General features: G+C 35.6%; 4 protein-coding genes across 6 annotated transcripts; all 4 read right to left on the bottom strand.

Annotated features, from left to right (window-relative positions):
* Positions 1–994: 994 nt before the first annotated feature.
* On the bottom strand, positions 995–2,541 carry LOC147473489 (RING-H2 finger protein ATL3-like). Its single transcript, XM_086587385.1, has one exon. The coding sequence runs from the start codon at positions 2,264–2,266 to the stop codon at positions 1,325–1,327; it is 942 nt and encodes a 313-aa protein (XP_086443511.1). The 5' UTR covers positions 2,267–2,541; the 3' UTR covers positions 995–1,324.
* A 1,066-nt stretch (positions 2,542–3,607) lies between these two features.
* LOC147473490 (uncharacterized) lies at positions 3,608–6,687 on the bottom strand. Its single transcript, XM_086587383.1, has 6 exons — positions 6,634–6,687; positions 6,235–6,309; positions 5,932–5,994; positions 5,024–5,140; positions 4,759–4,948; positions 3,608–4,458 (listed from the first exon to the last, which is right to left on the bottom strand). Exons 1-6 carry the CDS (start codon positions 6,685–6,687, stop codon positions 4,412–4,414), a joined length of 546 nt encoding a protein of 181 aa, XP_086443509.1. The 3' UTR covers positions 3,608–4,411.
* Positions 6,487–8,874, bottom strand: LOC147473491 (adenylate kinase isoenzyme 6 homolog). Of its 2 annotated transcripts, XR_015210414.1 has the most exons (5): positions 8,463–8,649; positions 7,776–8,002; positions 7,361–7,506; positions 7,013–7,274; positions 6,487–6,523 (listed from the first exon to the last, which is right to left on the bottom strand). XR_015210414.1 is itself a non-coding variant. In XM_086587380.1 (4 exons), the coding sequence occupies exons 2-4, from the start codon at positions 7,968–7,970 to the stop codon at positions 7,088–7,090; spliced, it is 528 nt and encodes a 175-aa protein (XP_086443506.1). In that variant the 5' UTR covers positions 7,971–8,002; positions 8,463–8,874; the 3' UTR covers positions 6,487–7,087. The 2 variants fall into 2 exon arrangements, 1 of the variants encoding a protein (XP_086443506.1); XM_086587380.1 differs by having other exon boundaries at positions 6,487–7,274; positions 8,463–8,874.
* Positions 8,875–12,970: 4,096 nt separating this feature from the next.
* Positions 12,971–18,612, bottom strand: LOC147473492 (protein STRUBBELIG-RECEPTOR FAMILY 6-like). Of its 2 annotated transcripts, XM_086587378.1 has the most exons (16): positions 18,251–18,612; positions 17,943–18,075; positions 17,795–17,866; positions 17,659–17,724; positions 17,491–17,562; positions 17,307–17,378; positions 17,141–17,212; positions 16,986–17,051; positions 16,815–16,880; positions 16,434–16,738; positions 15,975–16,258; positions 15,542–15,813; positions 14,565–14,700; positions 13,838–13,974; positions 13,473–13,629; positions 12,971–13,364 (listed from the first exon to the last, which is right to left on the bottom strand). In XM_086587378.1, the coding sequence occupies exons 1-16, from the start codon at positions 18,342–18,344 to the stop codon at positions 13,212–13,214; spliced, it is 2,157 nt and encodes a 718-aa protein (XP_086443504.1). In that variant the 5' UTR covers positions 18,345–18,612; the 3' UTR covers positions 12,971–13,211. The 2 variants fall into 2 exon arrangements, with proteins under 2 accessions (XP_086443504.1, XP_086443505.1); XM_086587379.1 differs by lacking the exon at positions 17,795–17,866 and having other exon boundaries at positions 18,251–18,496.
* Between the last annotated feature and the right edge of the window lie 3,340 nt (positions 18,613–21,952).

The following is a 21,952-nucleotide window of genomic DNA, read 5'->3' on the forward strand; positions in this document are numbered from 1 at the left end:
AAAGATGTCTGATGAAGATAAAAAGAGCAAAAGATGGTGGAAAAGATGTTTGTTTTCCTGGTGGAAAGTCGATAAAAAGAGCAAGCCTCCAAGGCAATCTGCAAATAGTGTACGGGCATCAAATCTGAGACCCGGTTCTCTATCAGGTCCGATATATGGGAGTGAAAGAAAAGCAGGCCCGACATCGCAGGCCAGACGTCATACATCTGGTCCAATCACCAGTCTTTTTACTCCCGCAAGAGGGGAGGGGATAAGTTTACCATATGTGAGTCTAGATCAACTCAATCACCCAATTGTTTCTCAGGCATATGGACCTGTTTATTTGGTAACATGACCAACCCTGAAGATAGCTGTAGTAGAGGTCTGAAAAATTGAAGTAAACTGAGAAAACTCAAGCTAAGAGGCTGCAAACGGGTATGCACAAATGACACGGAGATGCAAGGGCTATATTTAACTTCCTGATGCAATAGAAGCCGGGACTTCATAGTATTCTTGCTGTAGTAGTTATGTAGTTGGATGAATGGAAAGATGGCAACTACCATTAGTTCAAGGGTTGATCAAGTCCTTTAATTTTTCTGCTTGTTTCAGATAAAAGTCTAACTTGTGTGCTTCCAGTCATTTAATTTAATCTTCCCGGTCAATTTAAAAGGGCCATGGATTCCAAGTTCTGAATTCCGACCATGCCAGTTCTTTACAAAGACACTAATTGACCAAGAAAATGGAAGTCCTTGCCCACTATGACAGAGGAAATTAAAGAAGAACCTTCCAAGCACAAAAGTTTTGAAAAAGATGATGTCATACATAATACAGTCATATTTTCTCTCGAGTCTATAATGGGGTCACATATAGTCTGTTCGAATTTTTCCTAGCCGAATCAGTTGGTGACTAGAGGGTTTACTTCCAATAAACCACCTATACTATGAGACTACCTAGAAAAAAGTGTGGGTGCATTGGAGTTGTTCTTCAAGTATAACCAACAAAAGCTCATATGGAGGAACACAAATATCAACAGCCATTGAACAATTACATTTTGAGAGAAAGAATACAAGAATGCTACATCTTCTGTAGAATAGGGATCGCTCCCTTGTAATCCCTTGAACAGAGAAGCTTACTAACTTTCTATACAACCATCTAGAAGTTCGTCACTAATACAAGAAAATACCTAGTATGAAAATGAATTCACTGGGGAGTTCCAAGTACTCACCATTTTTGGATACTATAAATCGAGAGAACACTGGGCAGTAATGTGGTGCCTCCTAGTTGGAGCCCTGCATTGTGTGATACGATGCACCAGTCTAATACCACTGTTCATAGTGCATTTACTTCATGAATCTGGACTCGACTTTGAACTCTGGCCTCTCCCTCCTTCACCTAGTTCAACATCAACAGAACTAGGACTGCAGGGGATAGGCCTTTTATCTCTACTCAGAAGTCTCCTCAATGACCTTAACCGTGTCGTCATAGGGGACTTCATTTCTTCTTCTGTGAATCTACTTGGCGAAGGCGACAAAGATGAAAACCTATCAGTTAAACTAGGTATTTCAATCATCAAACCCCCGTCTCGCCTAGGAGTACTTGACAAAATAGAAGTTGAAGAAAAGGTAGACGGTGACACTTCTCCTTGTCCAATGGTTCTGGTGCTAAGCAGAGTCTGATTTCCCCAAAACAGTACATTGGTTGGAAAATCCGGAGAATCTATTGAATAAGCAGTCGACGAACTGTCCTCCTCATGGGATTGAATTTGAGGACTAGGGTCCTTGGAATCAACAAGTGAGACAGTGTTTCTACAAAGAGGGCAGGTGGAATGGGATTGAAACCACATGTCAATACACTCCACATGATATCCATGGTTACATTTCGGTAACAAACGAGCTTTCTCTCCATCAGAGAGCTCAGAAAGACACACAGCACATTCAAGACCGTCCTTGAAATCATCAGGATGGAAGACCAAGACGGGAAGAGAGCGAACGACAGCGGGATCAAGTCCTGTGTGCAAGGCAACAGTAGGGTCTTGGGTTGGAGCAAAAACAAAACGGCGTCTTGGCCTCCTGGTATGGTAGTGGTGAGTTTCATCCTCAACATCTCCTCTTGGACCCCAAAACCATTTGGCATATAGATGGAGGAAGAGAATGAAGACAATGACCAAGAAGAGAGCGACAATTGCAGCTATCATGACATTGCCACTTATTCGTTCCGTGGAACCAGAGGTGTTGCTGTTGTTGTAGTCGTCAATCATACTAGTATGTGAAGAAGTATTATCTGCCATTTTGACTGCTAAAATTCCTCTTCTTTCTAGCTTTCTCAAAGGATTCTTGAATTCGTCAACTCTAAAGATTTCTGCAATAACGAACTCAATATTGAGAGAAGTAACCCACCCAACCCAACCCAGATGATCAGAATGAGTTTATAAGATCGAGCTGAAAACCGAGAACTCGCATGTGAATCTTGCTGAATGATCCCCCGTCAAAGTAAACAAACTGACTCTTTGGAATCACAGCTTCTTAGAATGAATGATAGATAAAGAAGAAGTTTTTATAGTGGAGAAGCAAACAGGAAACGAAAGAACATTCAAAGTTTGGAAAGTTGAATGAAAGAGAAAGAATAAGAGGAGTACGTCATGACAATGAGTGAAAATTATGTTGTCCTTTTTCGGGAGACTCAAAGAAAGGTCAAATGAAGGGAAACAAAATACGACTCCGTCTTTCTTTCACTCTCTCTTCTTTGTTGGATTTCTGCTTTTGACTTCTCTTTTGTGTTCTGACGACAAAAACGTGTATAATTTGGGCATTTACCATGGGTTTAATTTCATAAAACATACAAGTAGACAATTAGGAGTCATAAAACATAGATGTACTGTATGAAATGTCTCTCTTAGTTGTACTTGCAAAGTTGTAATCACATATATTTGACTTAACAAAAGCCTTTTGAGCTAGTGTAAAATGTCTAGGTGGTTCACTTTTGGCTGGTGTCCTAGTTTGTGAGCCAAGATAGCTTAACTTCACGATTAGCCTGCGTACAGTAACTCATGTTTGAAAGGACTTTTTGGTCACGGGACTGACCACATTTTCAACATTCATTTTATGTTATCTGTATTATCCTAGACTATTTTTGTGGTATTTACCTGCAAAAAAAGTGGTATAAACATGGTCATCTGTTGAAGCATATAATAAGGGGGTCATCTGGTGTGGTGGGAGACAATTTAGGGGAGACTCGAGAGGGTTAGTACTTAGTAGGGAAGAAGGGTGGGGAAATGCGGGACACACGCATAAGAAGAAGCCAAGAAAGAATTCATTACTCAAAGTTTTGAACCCAAACGACACGCCCCACTAACTTTGTAATTTAATTCAAAATGACTATTCTCCTTAATTAAGTCCCCAGTTGATGGGAGGCGACGTGTGTATATGGACGAATTCTTCACTGATGGGAGTCACGCGGTGTTGCAATTAAATGAAACAATACTGCCTGAGGACTATTATTCTACAACTCATTGACCTTAACAGTGCCACTACCAATAATGATGTCGCATCCAATCTCTCAAGAGATATCATGTCATTCGCATAAGATATTAGTTGGAATAGGATCTCAGTTCCTTGCAAAATAATGGATATGATGCTCTCTGAAATAGATTTTGACATATATATTTATTATCGATCATCTTATGATTGGCTTCAACCAAACCCTTTACATTCAGCAATACTCATTATACGCCAGTACTAACTTGTCACCCTCAACGGTCATACCTTAAGATTCCTGCTTCTGTCCCTGCCCCCTGCCTTACGGTCAATATTTTTGGTAGAGTAGGACAACAACTTGAAGAATCCGGTAATATTCAAAGTTTCTGACCATACAAAAAATGACTACTTTTGTCAGTGAATTTTGAACATTAGCTTGTAGATGTCTCAGTGCATCTTCAATGGTGATACAAGCTCAAACATGAAACATCAATACCAAATCTTCTAAAATTTGATGACAAACATATTCAGCCATGCACCAACCATCCATCAGCACCCAAGTGGTTTATTAAGTGTAAGGGTGGAATTCGAGCTAAACAAGCCAAGCATATACAGTCCAATGTACTTTGTCCAGTTTAAATTCCCTTGAACTCGGTAAGGATCAAAGGTATTCCATAGCCAAAACTTCATGCTCTAAATCAACTGAGGGGATTTGCTTTGATACAGGTATTGCGAACGAGTCTGGGAGAGATGCAATGGAAGAATGGGAAAGGTGGCCCTGTGGTGATGCTGGTGAAGCCATGCACCCAGATGAAGAGAACTTGGATGAATCAGCTAGGCAAAGGAAAATATTTATCATACATCGCACCATTTCTTCTGAGAGCTGATTAGGTTGTTCCCTCAGGTTCTCCAGATAGGAATACTTATTCCCCTCCATTTCATCTGTCTGTAGAAGCAGGTCATCCAGCGTCATACCCTGTCCGTTTCGTTTGCTTGGATTTGCAACCTACATCAGTAAAAACTTATATTCGTTACTTTTGCATCTACCACAACAGCAAACAGGCTCTACTATACCAGATTACATGTTCAGAGAAGATCAATAAAGTCATACTGCCAATGTATCAACTTGACCAGATAGATGTTGCAAATCTCACTACTCAGCAATCATTAAAAGGAACCAACTGGATAACTAAACAATAAGAAATTTTGAAGAGACGATTATAAAAAGAGCATTTTCTAAATTCAAAAAGAACAAACTGATAAAACAAGAAGCACATAGAGATAAAGATATAGGAAGAGAGAGAACCAGTTGTTCTGGAGAGAGGACAGTAAGGGAGAGGTGATGGTAAAGAAGATGGAAACTGTCTCAAACAGTACTCAGCAAGACAGCGCTCATTCCACTCTTGACTAAGCTGAAAATGCAACGCAACCAATTCCTCTTCAAGCTTTGATACAGTAATCTCCAGCACAGCTATGTTAGTCACAAGCTCCTGAGCCTGCAATTGGATCATCATATAGTGCGACGCGGACTCGAAATATTGGAAATCAAGTTTTGAATTAGATAGACTAACCTTATCTGGGAGGTGATCAATAGAATTCGAGAAAGTAGCATTGGAGTGGTCAACTGCACTTGCGAGCGCTAAATGTAAATCAATCTCTTCTTCGAGCTGCCTCTGCAATGCTGTAATCTACAAGATATGGATAGTTACAAATTTCAGGAGACCAAGTGTTGCATTATCCTTCGTTCGAAATTTTCCATTGCTGGTCTATAAACCGTGTAATATACATATCCAAGTGTCCTTGTTGGACACACACGGAAACATATTGTATGTAATATACCTCAGTTTTTTGATATTGTATGTAATTGCTGATTGGTTAACAGACACTTCGCATCCGTGTCGGATACGGACACATGTATCCGTGTCAATGCAAGTCAGCCTAGGAATGATCAGATGAGTAAAAATCATTTTACAATACACTCAACGAAACTGAGAGTTCAGGGTGCTTGCAATTCCTATTAGTATGGTATTTGGTGGGACAACCCACCTATATTTTCTAGTTGGGTACTCGGTGCGAATCTCATTAGGTCAATGCCTAAAAGTAACGAGATTCAGATTCGATGAGCATTAATTTTTATTAATAATCTAATCTACAATAATTGGGCAGAAGTTGGGAAAGGTATCATTTGTTGGGCAGCAAATAACCTGTTGTACCACTACGGCACTACCTCACAGGACAAGTACAAGGTTTCTAAGACACTATGGGAAATAAGTCTGACATGTGTACTCAGTGGAAGTCGAATAGAGAGCAGAGATTGGATAACAAAACTAATTTCAATCCGAGTTGAATTGGATAATGAGGAGAGATTGGAGTGTGCTCATAATAGTGACCAGTTATGACACGAACACATGAAAGATTGACGAAATGTTGTGAGAACAAATTAAGTGAATTTCATTGGATGAAATGAAGATTTACTTACATCTTGTTCAAGTAGGGATCGCGTCTTCCTGCTCCTCTGTTTTCCATCACTTGCCTTAGGATCCTGGATAGTTTGTAATATCAAAAGTCAATATATAGTTAGTAATGAGGGGAAATGCGCCTAGGCATCCTAATAAAACAGTAATTTTGATGCATTAGTGTTGTGTTTGAATAAAATTTTCTTGTTCAAGTAATTGGCATTGTCAAGGACAAAAACTTGAGAAAATAAATAGATAAAAGTAGCAAAAATTAATTGCTTGTTTCTAGTTTGTAATAGAAAAGTATAAGTAAAAGGATAAGGTACCTCATCGTCCAGTAGTAGTGGTCCGAATGAACAAGTGGCGGGAGAAGCATTTAAGGATACAGGAATTGGAGACGGCTACTTCCAACTCTTCCCCTTCCTTAAATATCTCTGGATAGTGTTCCCACTGACATTCATTCATTCATTCAGCTAATATTTGCCCATTTAAAAGCCAGTAAGGGCGTGCTTGATAAATTTTCTTGGGCAAATAAATAATGGGAAAATAATTTCCGACTTAAAAATTTGCCAGACAAATACAAGAACTGGATTGATACATTTATTTGGTGCAAGACTGCAAGAGTAAATAAGGGTTCTTTCAGTACTCAGTTTCTTAATTATTACAGATCAGCTGGCCAAACCTAAACTCAATCCTGACCCTAACACTCTTAGGAGGTTTTGCACCTTACCTGTCTTGAACAACATTAAACTTTGGGGCCCCTTCAACGAAACTGACATCCTATAAGTCAACCAAAGATCTTACTGAGGCACTACTCGTACTTTTTAGTACGGTGGTGTCCCAATACCCCCTATACGGACTAAAATACTACTTATATATAAGATCTTACAGTCATCCAAGTTTACCAAAAGAAAGAAAGAAAAAAAATGTGAGGCTGTGACCAAATTGAAGTTATCTTAGGAAATTCCAGCTTACATTTCATTTGAAAAAAGGAAAGGAAAATGAATCTGCGATAGCCACAGCCATCAAACCATAACCGTCAATCAGTAAAGAACAGTATTGACAGATGACGGATCAAAGCCAACTAAAGTCTTGCACACATACACTTGCAACATAGGTTGGTCTTTGCTTGGTAGATAGCCTTTTGGAATCAAGAGGAGCATCATCTCCGCACTGTTTTCAAGATGCTGGTTGCCAATTCCTTAACCAATCTGTCAACATGCCCACATTTCTACTAATGTCATCAACGGAATCACTCTGTAATGCTATAACTATTTCCTCAGGATAACTGGTTTTAGCCTCTTCAAGTAACACTTGAAAGATTTCACATTCGATATTGTTTGACAGCTTCGTCCCCATGTAACCTCTGAAGAAAATAAACAGTAAATATTTAGTGATGTACATATTAGACAATAGAGTTAAGGGCAACGTAGTGTAAATATGAAGTTAAACCTGTTACTCAAGCGATCATACAACACAGAGTTATTTGTTTGAAGGACAACCACACGATCAAACCAGCGTTGAGGAAAGAAATCACAACCATGGTAATCTACAATGTTGCCACCTTCTTCCATCATGTCCTCAAGCTCGTCGCATACCTGTAAGTCATGGATAAATGTTAAGAAAAGACCGCATCAAGCAATTTTTACTAGGGACTATTGCAATAACCTATTAGATATGTGTTGCACCTACGTTTGAACAGTCAAAACACAGTTGAGACACTCAAATAAGAGAAGTTAATAGCAAGGGCAGCATATATAGTGGCAAAATCAAACTTAAAAACACCTACTAATCAGCTACCTATCAATTACAATAAGTTAGACAGATAAGAATTGTATAAAATTAATCGAAACCCAATTCAACATACAAGGTCTTCGTTGATGACGTGGCAATGGAAATCTTCGTCCCAACCATCATACAAGTTGTTTTGTTTAACCAGTTCGCCTATATTTATGTGACGTAGTTGAGTAGCGTCAGCGAGTAAAGATGACGTGGTCGTCTTGCCTACTCCCGGTGTACCCGTTATCAGTATGTTCGGTTTCTTCCTCGGATTTTGCGCCATTACTATCCCCAGCCTCAATTTTCCTCAATAACCTAATAATAATAATAGGAAAAAAGGGAACACAATAAAACCAAATATTTACTACTAAACACAAGCACAAACAGATCGAGTGTACCACAATAATACAACTTAACAAAATTAACCATAAACCAAGCAAACGAAACAAAATCGGAATGTGTCTAAAAGAACTAATAACCAATATTTAACAGAGACGAGACTTTAAAATTAATAGTTATCATGCTAAAATGAGCTGGTTGTAGTAAAAATAAAAAAAATTACTACAGTATCCTAGTCAAATTTCCCTTAATTAATTTCTGGAATACTACGTACAAGATCCTCCTTTGCAAAAAATTATTGATTAAAACGATTTTTTATTTTGCAAAACCTTCACCCTATATCTGATAATTGCGGTCTTAAAACCCTAAACTTTCACATGGCTTCTTACAACAATTAAAATTAGAAAAAATAAACAGATAAAAAAAAAAATCGAACCTGGTCTTCGTGTCTGAGGGAAAAAATAAAGCCAATCTTCACCTTGTGTTTGCTAACAAGTGGGTGAACTAAAATAAGGGTGAGCTTGGCTCGTTTAGCTCGGCTCGAACCCGTTTATTTAATAAATGAGCCCAGCTTGAGCTTTTATTATAGCTCATATAACCTAACAAACGATGTTGATGAAACTAGGCTCAATAAGCAAACTCTTCGGGCTCGTTCATATATTATATAAACCAAACTTGATCTTTTTTCAAAGATCTTTATGAGGCACTACACCTAGATTTTTATTACTATTTTTTCTTTTTTATTTGACTAAGTTATTTACATAGGATTATCTTTTAATGTAGAAATAATATTAATTTTAAATGTTCTGAAAAAAAAAAAAATAAAATAATAACTAAATAAATAAATCGAAGTTCCAAAAACTCGCTCAGCTTTCAAAGTATATCATTTGGAGCAGCCTTAAAGCTAGCTATTTGGCTTATTTCAAAACCCTAGCTTAGTTGTGCAGGTCTTTTCTTTTAGGTTTTGATGTGTGGGTTTTGCTGTCATGTCTATAATATCTAGATTCAACTTTTACCTAATTTACAAGAAAAGGTAGTTACTTTGGCTAAGGTAATATATTATTTAACAATAAGTGTATCTTGAGTATACCTTTAAGCATTCTTATTATAAATGATTTTCTTAACCTTCAGGCATGGCTATATGAATATATCCCCCGTATGCGAAGCTCTGATACAGAGTAAGCTTTCAAGTTTAAACTCAATCTCATAATTTTCTTTTTTGTTCTTTTATTTGTCCAAATTAAGACTAGTGTATTTGAATTAGTTTAGTGTATTTTCTGGCTCTTTTGAGACTGTCCCTGTGAATGAACTGTGCATAGTTTGTTCTTGTTATTATGAAGTTATTATTTCGGTCTTTTCTCTCCTTGTTTGATCATACATATTGGTTCAGAAGGCTCATTTACCTTTAAGCACGGCTTAACAAGAATGAATGAAATGAGTAGTTAGAAAGATATGAATCTACTTTACTTAATCACTCTGTAAAAGCTCATAACTAGTTGGTTAGAAGCTCCTAGACCTTGATCAATTATGTAGTCCTTCACTTCATTTGTTCTGCCTGTAAATATTACTTCCTAATTTGCAGTTCTTCAGAAAATTGTGCAAGTGGGCAATCCAAAAAGAAGAAACACAATATATCCGTAAGTTTCTTTTGTGTTTGTTTGTTTTTTTATAGTAGAAAACATTGACATACATCTCAGGGGCGGCTCAAGGCAATCGAGGGCCCTAAGTAAAGTTCCAATAAAATTGTTACATTTTATAGATCGATATGATTTGTTTACGTTATTTCATATGAATGCAAACGCTTAGTTTATTTAACAAAAAATTTAAAAGATAACAATTATTGTAAAATGGATCATAACATTTTCTTTTTTTCTTTCTTGAATAGTCTCCCCCCACAAACATTTTTTTTTATAACAAAAAATTTAGAAGATAACAATTTTGAAAATAGGCTAAAAAAATGTGTGGGAAAGTGAAAAGGTTAAAAAAATTGAAAATTTGAATTGAAATCTCAAAGTTTCTATAGTCTATAATATAATCACTATCACGAATTGAGAGTGGCGCCAGTTAGAATAGATAAATGGAATTTTTAGGAGCCTTGATAAGAGATGGTTGAGCGAGTCAGTAATAGTCCTGGTCATTTAGCAAATTTTGTGGCAGATTTAGGGATTGAGAAGTTGTGGCAATTTGTTGGGGATGCACGTGTTGTTTTGGAAAGGAAATCTAATCAATCTCGATCAACATCATCATCAGCTACATCTCAATTGGATCTCGCTATCTCAACAGCTAAATTGAAAGAGGAAAAATTGAAGTCGTTTTATGAGGGTACTGGTATGGGTATCGTTAGTCTGGGCGTTCTTATTTTGTTTGTCACCTAGTTTACAGGGGCGGCTCAAGATAATCGGGGGCCCTAAGCAAAGTTCGAATAGGAAATCTTCTATGATTAATATATACTAATAAAATATATGATTAATATATATTATAAAATATATAATAAATATATATATATATATATATATATATATATATATATATATATATATATATATATATATATATTTCTCACAACATCTTATTGATTTGTTTACGTTATTTCATATGATCCCAACTTTCTCTTTTTGTCTTTCTTGAATAGTCTTCACACAAATTTGAACTTCAATTGATTTATTTAACAAAAAATTGCAAATAGAGAGAGAATGTAGAATAATTATACACCAAATAAAACAAATATAGAAAGAAATAGAAATTATAGGAAAAAACCATAAAAGGCAAAAATATGATATAGGTAAGATTGAATTGTTGGCGTTATATATACTTGATTATTTGTTATAGGGTGATGAAGAACTTTATTAAGTTATGGAAGCGTGCTACTTTTTGTTGGAGAAGGCAAGGGAACCGAAGGAGTTTAAGTGTTTAACACTACTTTAACAAATAAAAATTGTTACATCTTTTTTAATTTTTTTCTCTCACAACATCTTATTGATTTGTATACATTATTTCATATGATCCCAGCTTTTTCTTTTTTCTTTATTGAATAGTCTTCGCACAAAGTTGAAACTTTAATAGATTTATTTAACAAAGAATTGCAAATAGAGAGAGAGAATGCAGAATAATTCTACACCAAATAAAACAAATATAGAAAGAAAAAGAGATTATAGGGAAAAACCATAGAAGACAAAAAAAATGATATGGGTAAGATTGAATTGTTGGTGTTATATTTAATTATTTATTATGGGGTGATAAAGAACTTTAATTAGTTATGGAGGTATACTATTTTCTGTTGGAGAAGGCGAGGGAACCGAAGGAGTTTAAGTGTTTAACACTACTTTAACAAATAAAAATTGTTATATCTTTTTTATTTTTTTTTCTCACAGATGTTATTGATTTGTTTACGTTATTTCATATGATCCAAACTTTATCTTTTTTCTTTCTTGAGTAGTCTTCGCACAAATTTGAAACTTCTATAGATTTATTTAACAAAGAATTGCGAATATAGAGAGAGAATGCAGAATAATTCTACACCAAATAAAACAACATGATTCATAATTGAAGTTTATAATTCATAATTGAAAAAAAAAAAATAAAAATAACAAGTTTAGATATAAAACAAATTATTATTTTAGATTTTGACATGTTTGATTACATTATTTTAGATTTTGATATGTTTGATTACATGTTTTAATTTGATTATATAGATACTATGCTATGTCATAACAGATAAAGAGTGCTAAGTGCATGTAATTGTGTTGATACAACTAATTGTGTTGTTTCTAACCCAATTTTTTAAATTGGATATCAATTTTGCTAATTCAATTGGGATGTGTTGATAATTGATCATTACTAATTCAATTTTGCAGATTATTGTTTAAATAAATTATTGTACAATTATGATCGATTAATGATTTTGTATTATAAGAAAAGTGTTCGGTGTTTATGTATAAGAAAAGTGTAATTGATGTTTATGTAATCAATTTTTATTGGTTAATCGGGCTAATCATTGGTTAATCAGGAGTTTCCTTGGTTAATCGGGTTAATCAATTATTTTAGTCCAAACGACTCACACAAACCCCCATAGTAGTCCCAAATGACCCAACCATACTGCTTGCATATGATACTAAATGATATGGCGGTATAACGATATGACGATATCGTTTGAGTGTATTATCAAACGACATGGTAAGGTCGTTTGAGTGTACACTCAAAGGACCGGAGGTTTCATTGGCGAGACCAATTGAATTGGTTGTTGAGTCTGGATTTTGATGGCAAACTTGTAATATGACAAATTTGCAATTTTTTTTTTTTGGGTTGCCGAATCAAATTTGATGAGTGCCCAATTAAATCACCTAAATTTTATACTGAGCTTTATATTTGAATAGTTTAGGTGCAACAGATGCAACTTGCAAAATCAACATAGGACTAAAGCTATATAGGACTCATGGATGAACCATTAATCATTGGACAAGTATACAGTTGCAATCCTCGATGGAAACTGTTTGTACTGTCTCTTGCTTTCTACATCCTTTTCGTTCGGATATATCTCGAGACTGTTGGAGGCGTATTCTGTTACCGTCTCTATTATCCTTATTCAAACCTAAAAATAAATATCCATGGCTGCTTTTGTGGTTTGCTGAACCCAAATTCCATGAAAATGAACAAATAATATGACGAGAGGTAGGATCTCCACATAGTTGACGAGGAGATTCAATAAAAACTCTCCTCTTTTCCATGGATTTGGTTAGACTGAACGAAACAGAACCCATGTATCAGTAATATGTCGATTATAAGTTTATTATTTGGAGGAACAGAAATGAAAACCAGTATAGAGAGCATGATTTGGTAAAATGAATGGAAGCATCCTATTCACTATTCAAACCTCTAGAAGCTTTTACGCTCGCCAAAATGAGCTCCAAAAACATAAAACAAGTGACTAAAATACAAGGGGCCCCAAAATATAAACATACTTGCTACTATCATTTAAAAGGAACTTGTTTATAATGTCGATTCCAAGTTACATTACAAAACATTCCCAGAACCTCTCTCTGCTGTTATGATTTTACAAAAAGTCAACAACACAACTTGCAATATGACCCTCCAGAGGAAAACAACTCACCCTTCGTATCCGTCAAAAGGAACCAGCAAGCGACAACAAACTCTCATCAAGATTTATCAGGAAAATATTGCATGCAACTTAAAATGTGTATTCCTGTATATCTGATTCCTCAGTTTGCCTGGGCGTCCCTTGTCCATCTCCAACTGTCCGCTTGCTCATATTTGCTCGCTGCACTAATCGAACCAGCGCTTGGACCACTTCTGACATCGGTGGTCGGAATTCTGGCTCCGGCTGTGGATCAGTGTAAGATAACATAAATTAGAATCATTTTTCATTAAAGGATATGACCACTTCAGATTGCAAGTCAAATTCTGCTTAGATTTCTCCCAAAAATGTTACCTGGACGCATAAAGCCACCACATCAGCAAACCGAGAAAGAGACTTAGCAGGATAGAGCCCTTTAAGTGCTGGATCCACCATCTTAGCAAGAGAATCGATGTCATGGAGTTGAGGTGATGCCCACCGAACCAAAGACTGTTCCGATCTTGCCCTTGAACTATCAACACATTCATACAAAGGTGAGAAAGTAACAAGAGTATCAGAGTCTCGATTAATCAATTAAAGATTGCCTTAAAATTTGGAACACGCAACTCGAAACCAATTGGAAAGTGGTCCCAGAAACTTAATATATACTATTACGCAAGACTTTAAATCTTCTTTTAACAGGTTAAAATCAATCCACTGGTAGTATTAGAGACTTTTACCTTTCAAATGGTTTCCGGCCTGTAAGAAGCTCCAACATAACAATTCCAAAGCTGTATACATCACTCTTCAAAGTATATTGGCCGGACATGGCGACCTCTGGTGCACTGTATCCAGAGCTCGAGTTCTGTTCTGATGCCTAGATAGTTTAAACAATTATTTGGAAGCAAATATAGTGAAAATTACTTTATGAAAAGTTAAACACCTTAAACCAACCCATCACACATCAGCCTAAAATTTCCATCCATTCTACAAGATTCTTTGATGAAGGGTAGGTTCATCACATGTCTTGTGACCTTAAACATTTTCTTTTGTTTGACACGCATGTAAGATATTATTACATAGGTCCCATTTAGTTGTTCTGATAGGAAATAAACAATCTCATACAGGCAAAATTGGATGAGAAGTGCAAGTGTTGGTTCTCTGACTTTGGCATAATTTATGAGATTTTGATGAAACCTGTTCTATAGGCAAAGGTATTATCTTTCAGAAAGAATTAAATAAAAATATTTTATATGATAGTGAGACATGGATTATATACATGATGGATGGAATATGTTATGATTTCCAACTCCTATACATGCGGGACAATCTTCATGCTCAAGAGATTATTAATTTACCATACAGAACTGTCTTTAATTAGTAGAGGTATTGCTCATGAATACGGATATAGCTTTAGGTGTTCAGTCATGCCCTGTTAACAGAAACTTAAACTGGCCAAAATATTACCTGGTGATCTGCATTCGGGACAAAGCTTGCCAACCCACAATCCGAAAGGTGAGGGTTGAGCTCCATGTCAAGTAAAATATTGGCTGATTTGAAATTTTTATGAACAACTGATGGTGAACAAACCTCATGTAAGTACCTGAGCAGATTAAATGTTTTAGTCTTGTAAACCATAACTTTCATTTCCACTAGACAAAAGGGAAATGTTGCTTCAAGGGGAAAAATCATTATTCTGAAACACATAATGACTGAAAAACGTGGTCTTGCAAGTGAAGCATTGCAAAGAATATTGCAGTGCTGAAGAAATACTCCCCAAAGGAGGAGTATAGAGAATCAAGCTGATGGTCACGTATGACCTAGATAATAATTCCGAAAATAACATATGCTAAAAACATCAAAACAACATCTAAACATAATTAGAAATAGTCCTAATAATATATGAACCAATATAGAACTAAAACAAGGGTTTGGAACCCTTAGATGCATCACAAGCACTAGATTATCTATTTCCCTTTTATTTCTCTTTAAAGATAATAAGAAGTGCCTAAGATAGAATCACAGAGAAATCCAAAAGGCAAACATATCCGAATATCCGATCACCAGCATTCTAATATAGTCTTCTGATTTAAATATTATTTATAGCACAAGTTCTTTCTTCATCACCTCTGCTTGTTTTAACCATTTAATTTTCAAAAACAGCAACTTCAGTTTTTTCATTAACCCTATCTGGATCTCTATCGACCATTTGATCTCAATTCACCATGGTCTTTTGTTAGAGGATGCGTTTTGAAAACCTGGTTTTTAAAACCCTTAAAAAATTGTGCTATAGTATTATGTTATCCGAAGTACTATAATGTTTACTGATAATAAATTTCGTGACTCAGGTCATAGTGATAGCATATTCCACATATTGCTAAAGAGGAAAACGAGAACCTTCATCTATGGAACAAATATATCCAGTATCACATGAACAAACTTACTCTAGTCCACGTGCAGAACCCAAAGCAATTTTGACGCGAGTGTTCCACGTCAAGGAGTTGTTATAGTCGTCTGAGAGGTGCAAGAAGTCATGAAGGGAACCGTTTTTATGGAACTCGTAAACTAGTAGATTTTGTCCATGCTCGGAACAATATCCCACCAACTCAGTCACATTGGGATGATGCAAGCGAGAAATGTCTGATACTACCTCAATGAAATCATCTGACGATTGGTTTGGCAAAGCAGATGAATGAATTTTCTTCACCGCAAGAACCTAAATGCCATCATTATGATATCGGAAAAGAACTGTTAAAACAATGTATGAAGATTCACTAAAACTTTAAAGGTCATTCATGCAACTGTGAAGGAAATGACACATAACAATTTTACTCAGTGACATAGAAAGGAACGAAAGCATCATAGAAGGAAGCCTACCTTCCCATCATCAAATTGAGCCCGATAAACGCGTCCAACCGACCCCTCTCCAATGAGATTTTCTGCACTAAAGCTTCCTGTAGCCATCTGCAGGTCTGCTATTGAATACACAGTAGCACTGATTGGAGTAGTAATGGATTTCTTGACAACAACAGGCTTGTATGAAAAATCATCTTCATCAAATGATTTGTGGCGATCAATGGGTGGAGGTCTAAGGTTCATTGATGCAGAATTTTCAAATGTCTTCGTATTAGCTGCTGAGGAAGTTTGAATAGACTTCATTTCTACAATAGAATATTATAATCAGTACTCATAACTGTGAGGCGCTAGAAACATGATTAGAGATAAATGTCAGACTGGAAGTGGGACAGATTATAACGATAGAATAAGTATATATCTTCATTACGGAAACAAAATTTGACATTAATGTGAACGAAACACATAGGGAATGTTAGAAACCTTTGACTTCATCTGAAGCGAGAGGAGTGAAAGGCCGGTCATTTTCAAGCTTTTCGATGTCTGGGGAGGGTTTTCTTGTTTTCCTTTTTAACAGAAAGAAAGCCAGCAGAGCGCCAACAAGTAATATAGATATTACAATTCCTGCTATGGCTCCACCTCCAATGCCTGACTTCTTTCCACCTCCATTGTCAGATGGGCTGCTATTGCTACCAGATTGGCGATTTCGGTTGGGTCGTCCACCAGATGAAGGTGTACCAGGTGGAGGGGGTGGTGCGGGCCCTGAGGCCCATGAGTTACCATCAGTCCTGTAAAATAAAAAATCAAAATGATTAATAATATCTTTTCAAACTTAAAATAAATAATAAGTTCCAAAATGCTCACCGGAGGTTATTTATTTTTTTCAACCGCTCAGGAATCCATCCACTAAAATGATTATTTGCAACATTCCTGTGAAACATGGAGAATGTAAGGTTAAAGAAAGCAAAATTTAAGACAACATAGAATAGAAAAAGTTCAGACAAGTTTTAGCTTAAACTTGACTATGGTACTCACAAATTTTGAAGGGGTAGACCAACAAGGACATCGATTAAACCTGTAAACTGGTTGTTTTGCAAGTACCTGGAGAACATGGACAAAATACCAACTTAACGGATCAAGAGCCAACTTAGATTATCTAAATTACTTAAAACATCTTTTAATTTGCTTACATGCTGTTCACACTTGAAAGAGAACTAAGACTTTCAGGGAGGTTTCCAGTGAAAGCATTTGAAGAGACGTCCCTGAACCATGTATTTTAGTATATAATTATTCAAAGGAATAAAAGTTTACATGATGTATGAGATGCAAGAAATTTTGGGGGAGGGCTAATCTCACAGTGTGGTGAGTGCAGAAAGCTGGCCGAAGAAGTCACCCATCTGGCCCTGAAGTTGATTATGAGCCATGTTCCTAGAACCATTAAGAAAGGAGAAAAGAAAAGTGAAAACCTCCACTTTCTGGTGATGTTCCTTTAAATTAGATGGGGGAAAAACATAGAGATGTGAATAGAAGCAGGACTGACAGGTATTTAAGAGAAGCCATCTGAGTAATGGAATAAGGAATTGAGCCAGTGAAAGAGTTTCCAGCAAGATTCCTGCAACAAGAATTTAATCAATAGAGAGTAATAAAAAGTAGCTAGATTTGCCACCCTGTCAATCTTCAACACGAAAGGAAGCATGAAGTGGCTTACAAATGCTGCAAATTAGGAGGAAGTTGATATGGAATCTGGTTTCCGAGATTGTTGTTGCTTATGTCCCTGCATAAATTTTGATCATCACTTAACTGAAGTAAAGCTAAGAGCAGAGCAGAGCAGGATTGATGTTTACAGAGTGGTCAATGACGTTAGACTTGAAAGCTGGTAGCCCATGGATCCAGCGAGACCAAGACCTGATAATTTTCTGATGAAAAGAAGAAGAAGGTTTCATAAAAGCAGCACCCAAGAGGTGGAATGTACAAGGACATGAAGAAACTAACATTTCTGTAACTGCGGAGCCGGAGCAGGTTACCCCTTTCCAAGATTGGGCACATGGATCACCGCCAGTTGAGGTCCAGCCCGTGAGCTGAGGTGCTGAATTTAGGCTGCTGTACATGACATTGAGAGCAGAAGCTGCAATTCAAAGTGAGAAGAGAAAGATGAGTACACTGAAAGAGATTGTATGTAAAAAGGTTCCCCGGCCCAATCAAGGAGAAAAGGCAAAAAAAATTTCATTGAAAGATCTGATCGAGTGAAGATGATGTATAAATAGTCCTAGTATAAGAAAAGGTGAGAGAGAGAGAGATACCATCAGCTTGATTAGTGTCGGCATTGACACAAGGAAGACAAATGCAGCTGCTGACTAGGAGGAAAAAGACCAACATCTTCTTCTCCTCCAACATCTCCAAATCTGCTGTTCTTCTTCAATAATATAAAGTATAAACTAGAAACAGAGGGACGAAGGAAGAAGAAATGAGCTTCCTTTTTTATCTTCCTCTCTTCCCCAAACAAACAAAATATATTCCTGCCCGAGAAAAAGAAATCTCAGAAATGTGAAGAGCTCCACAGTCCAGACGAGGCACTTTTGGCCTCTTTTCTTTAATCATTTATATTTATTTATTTAAAACAACACGCTTTCGTTTTTATTTGCATCTTTTTTTGAAAAACAAATCCAACAACACACAGTGCGAGTGTGTGACACAGAAGAACAATTCTTACTGACAGGCTAAATAAATAAAGCCTATAGTTCACGAGACTCACCCACGATATAATATAGAAACAAATTAATTAAGTGGTCTTTTGTTTTGAGCCCCTTATAATTAAAATTATTACGTCATCTCATCCCTCTGCATTTATTTATTTATAATAATAATATCACAGCTGGAAATTAATTTTTTTATTACTTACCTTGTAAGCCAGTCACATTATCTTTTGATTTTTAAGTTAACCCCGGCCCACAATCTTTCTTATTTATTTATTTTCAAAAACATAACTTACGTACATCCCGCCATCTTTACAAACAAATCCTACTATATATATTCCTTATTTTACTCCATATATATATTCCTCCTATATCTCGCTAACAAACTACTATCGACGTATTGGACTCGGTACTCTTACCTCCTCACTTTCCTAATCATTTGCCACTAAGAGTAGCAGTTGAAGTTGAAAAATTCCGGGGTGACACGTTTTATGTGCGTAGGACACAGGTTGTCACTTCACCAGCAGCAACGTCTTTCTGTCGGTGGCGTTTTCTTCTCGTTGACTTTAGCCCGTCCTACTGTTTGTTGATTACTTTTGTTTCACACAGTCGATCCATCATTTCACATTAATCATCATAATTAAGTTTTGATTCGACTTAACAATTGGCGTGGGCCCAAGATTAATTGATTGGTTCATGGATGGTCATCATTTAGACACACTTTGTTAGATTTTCATGCTTAGATAGTTAGGTTATGAGCTTAATCTTCGTGGTAGTTAGTTCTTACTTCGCTTGAAGGCATGATGTAGATCAGAAAAAAGTATGTCACGGTAAGTAGATCTGATAGAGTAGGTTAGCATCAAAACAAAGTGCAAACCAACAAGTCTGATAGATACGACGGCAACCTATGCGTATCATGCTCTTTATTAGCTATATATATAGATGGTAACTCCATTTATTATTCTTGACGTGTTGATCAATAATCCCATAATTAAAAGCCTATCTATCTCTATAAATAGGGAGAACTAAATCAACTAATAATACCCAAGTGGCTGATTTAAGTAGATCCATCGATTGGTCTTTCTTACAAGGTCATTTGTCATTTATAAATCTTCGAGAAAGACCTCAACAGAAAAAGCTTCAACATTCGTTCATTTATTTAAGTACTTTACTTTAGGTTTTATCATTTTTCTAGTGGAGCCTAACGATATCATTAATTCTTTTTGTCTAATTTACCTTTACCAAAAACAGAAATCTCACCTACAGCAATAAAAAACACAACGAATTCAAATGGGTTCAAGCGAAACAATCACATACCCAGGGGCGGATCGAGGATTGCCATTCAAGGGGGATTGCTACAACTAACATATATTGCAAATACATATTTTGGGGTGAATTTAGGGGTGCAAGTGGATATCCAAATATTCGAATCCGATTCGAATTTGTATTCGAAAAATCGGATATTTATCTAAAAATTTCAGATATCGGATTCGGATTCGGATAATTTTTTTATGTCCGAACTGGTTTCGGATACGGATTCGAATACTGCCATATTTGAATCCAAAAATATCCGATCCGATTTCAAAAATTAATAGTTATTATATATAATTAATTAATTAATTATTGTATAAAATATTATATAAAATCATAAACTAATAATATAAAACTATAATAACAAAATAATAATAATAAATGACAAATATATATATATATATATTTATAATAGTTTTTATAGTGGTAAAATGAATTATTCAGAGCAAATAAAATTTTAATTAATATTCATTTTCGGATAGGATATTTATCCGATATTCGATTCGGATAATTTTTTTAATATCCGTCGGGTTTGGATTTGGATTCGGATATTGGTATAAATTCATGCTACTTATCCACCAACTTCATGTTTAGTTGTATTTAGGTTTTGAACAACGCATTGTTGGACTAAAAAAATATGATTTATAGGATTTAAAATAATATTTTCAAGGTAAAAAAATTAATATTTTCCCATTTTAAAAACTCAACTGGTGGGAAAGATTGATTTGTAGGTTAAATTTTCAGACACTATAGTAATTAGTGTAACAAAAATAGGAGGGACTAAAAATTATGGTTAACCCACGGAAGTCCCCATCAAGGAACCGAATTTGGGAATTGGACGATTGTCAAGTTGTTAAACTTTTCATCATTATTATATATATGGGTTTATTCGATTTTGGCCCCATTTTTAATAGGTATTCAGCGTTTGGCTCCTGGAAGTTGCTTAATTCGTTTTTGGCTCCAGTTATGTTAGTTGACTGAGTAAACTTTAACTGTTCCATATGTTTTGCTGCTCATAATTTCAAAATAGCTTAAATACCCCTCACATGTGCCACACGTGATTTTTTTTTTAAACAAAACAAAATGACACGTGTCAAAATCTTACGGTTAGCATCCAAGGATTATTAGCTACTAACTTATGGAGTTTTGAATGTCGCTCCCATAGTCCTTTAATGGAGGAGGGGCTAAAAACTTAAAAGTTTTGTTAAGAGGGGCCAAAAATAAAAATATATTTAAATTGAATATATTTTTTTTAAATATATATACTAAAATCCCACAAATTCAATAGACTTCAATACTTCATAGTGTTCACTTTGCAAAATAGAACCCTAATTGGATAAAACCCCTAATTTGTTACGTGTAATTAGGGCCAATTTATCTTCAATAATATACACAATATAGCCCTAATTTGACGAAAGCCCATATTCGTGTACATGTAATTGGGGCCAATTTATGCACAATATGCACAATAGAAGTCTAATTTGACAGAAGCCCCAATTTATACAGTATAATTTGGGCCAATTTATGTTCAATTTTACAAATACATTATAATTGGAAAAAACCCCCAAATTTTGTAAGTAACCTTAAACCCTAATTGTTAGGGTAATTGTTAATTAGTCATTTTAGTACCCTAATTATAAACTAACTCTTTCTTGACTTCTCGTGATATGTAAAAACTAACATCCAAGCCGTCGATTTTTTAATTTAGATGGTCATTTAAATTGAAATCAACGAAATGAAATTGTATTGGAATTCAATATCGAAATAAATTGAAACTGAAATTTACAAGTTCCATGTGCAAGTCATGTGAAGGGTAAAATTGCCATTATGAAAATATGATACGAAACAGTTAAAGTTGACTCAGTCAACTGACAGAATTGGGGCCAAAAACGAATTAAGCAACTTACAGGAGCCAAACGCTGAATATTCTATTAAAAGTGGGGGCCAAAATTGAATAAAGCCTATATATATTATATATAACTTTTTTTTTGGGTATTT

The sequence above is a fragment of the Coptis chinensis genome, unplaced genomic scaffold, assembly GCF_015680905.1.
Source record: "Coptis chinensis isolate HL-2020 unplaced genomic scaffold, ASM1568090v1 utg2490_pilon_pilon, whole genome shotgun sequence".
Taxonomy (NCBI): Eukaryota; Viridiplantae; Streptophyta; class Magnoliopsida; order Ranunculales; family Ranunculaceae; genus Coptis; species Coptis chinensis.

Coding starts and splice junctions, on each gene's coding strand:
- LOC147473490 (XM_086587383.1), bottom strand. CDS start 6,687: ATGTCAGTTTCGTTGAAGGGGCCCCAAAGTTTAATGTTGTTCAAGACA. Junction 5,995..6,234: donor CACTACTACTGGACGATGAG/GTACCTTATCCT, acceptor CAAACTATCCAG/GATCCTAAGGCAAGTGATGG. Junction 5,141..5,931: donor GATCCCTACTTGAACAAGAT/GTAAGTAAATCT, acceptor CATATCTTGTAG/ATTACAGCATTGCAGAGGCA.
- LOC147473491 (XM_086587380.1), bottom strand. CDS start 7,970: ATGGCGCAAAATCCGAGGAAGAAACCGAACATACTGATAACGGGTACA. Junction 7,507..7,775: donor ACGTCATCAACGAAGACCTT/GTATGTTGAATT, acceptor CATGACTTACAG/GTATGCGACGAGCTTGAGGA. Junction 7,275..7,360: donor TATGATCGCTTGAGTAACAG/GTTTAACTTCAT, acceptor TATTTTCTTCAG/AGGTTACATGGGGACGAAGC.
- LOC147473489 (XM_086587385.1), bottom strand. CDS start 2,266: ATGGCAGATAATACTTCTTCACATACTAGTATGATTGACGACTACAAC.
- LOC147473492 (XM_086587378.1), bottom strand. CDS start 18,344: ATGTTGGAGGAGAAGAAGATGTTGGTCTTTTTCCTCCTAGTCAGCAGC. Junction 17,379..17,490: donor ATGGCTTCTCTTAAATACCT/GTCAGTCCTGCT, acceptor TAATGGTTCTAG/GAACATGGCTCATAATCAAC. Junction 17,213..17,306: donor CTTTCTGCACTCACCACACT/GTGAGATTAGCC, acceptor TACATGGTTCAG/GGACGTCTCTTCAAATGCTT.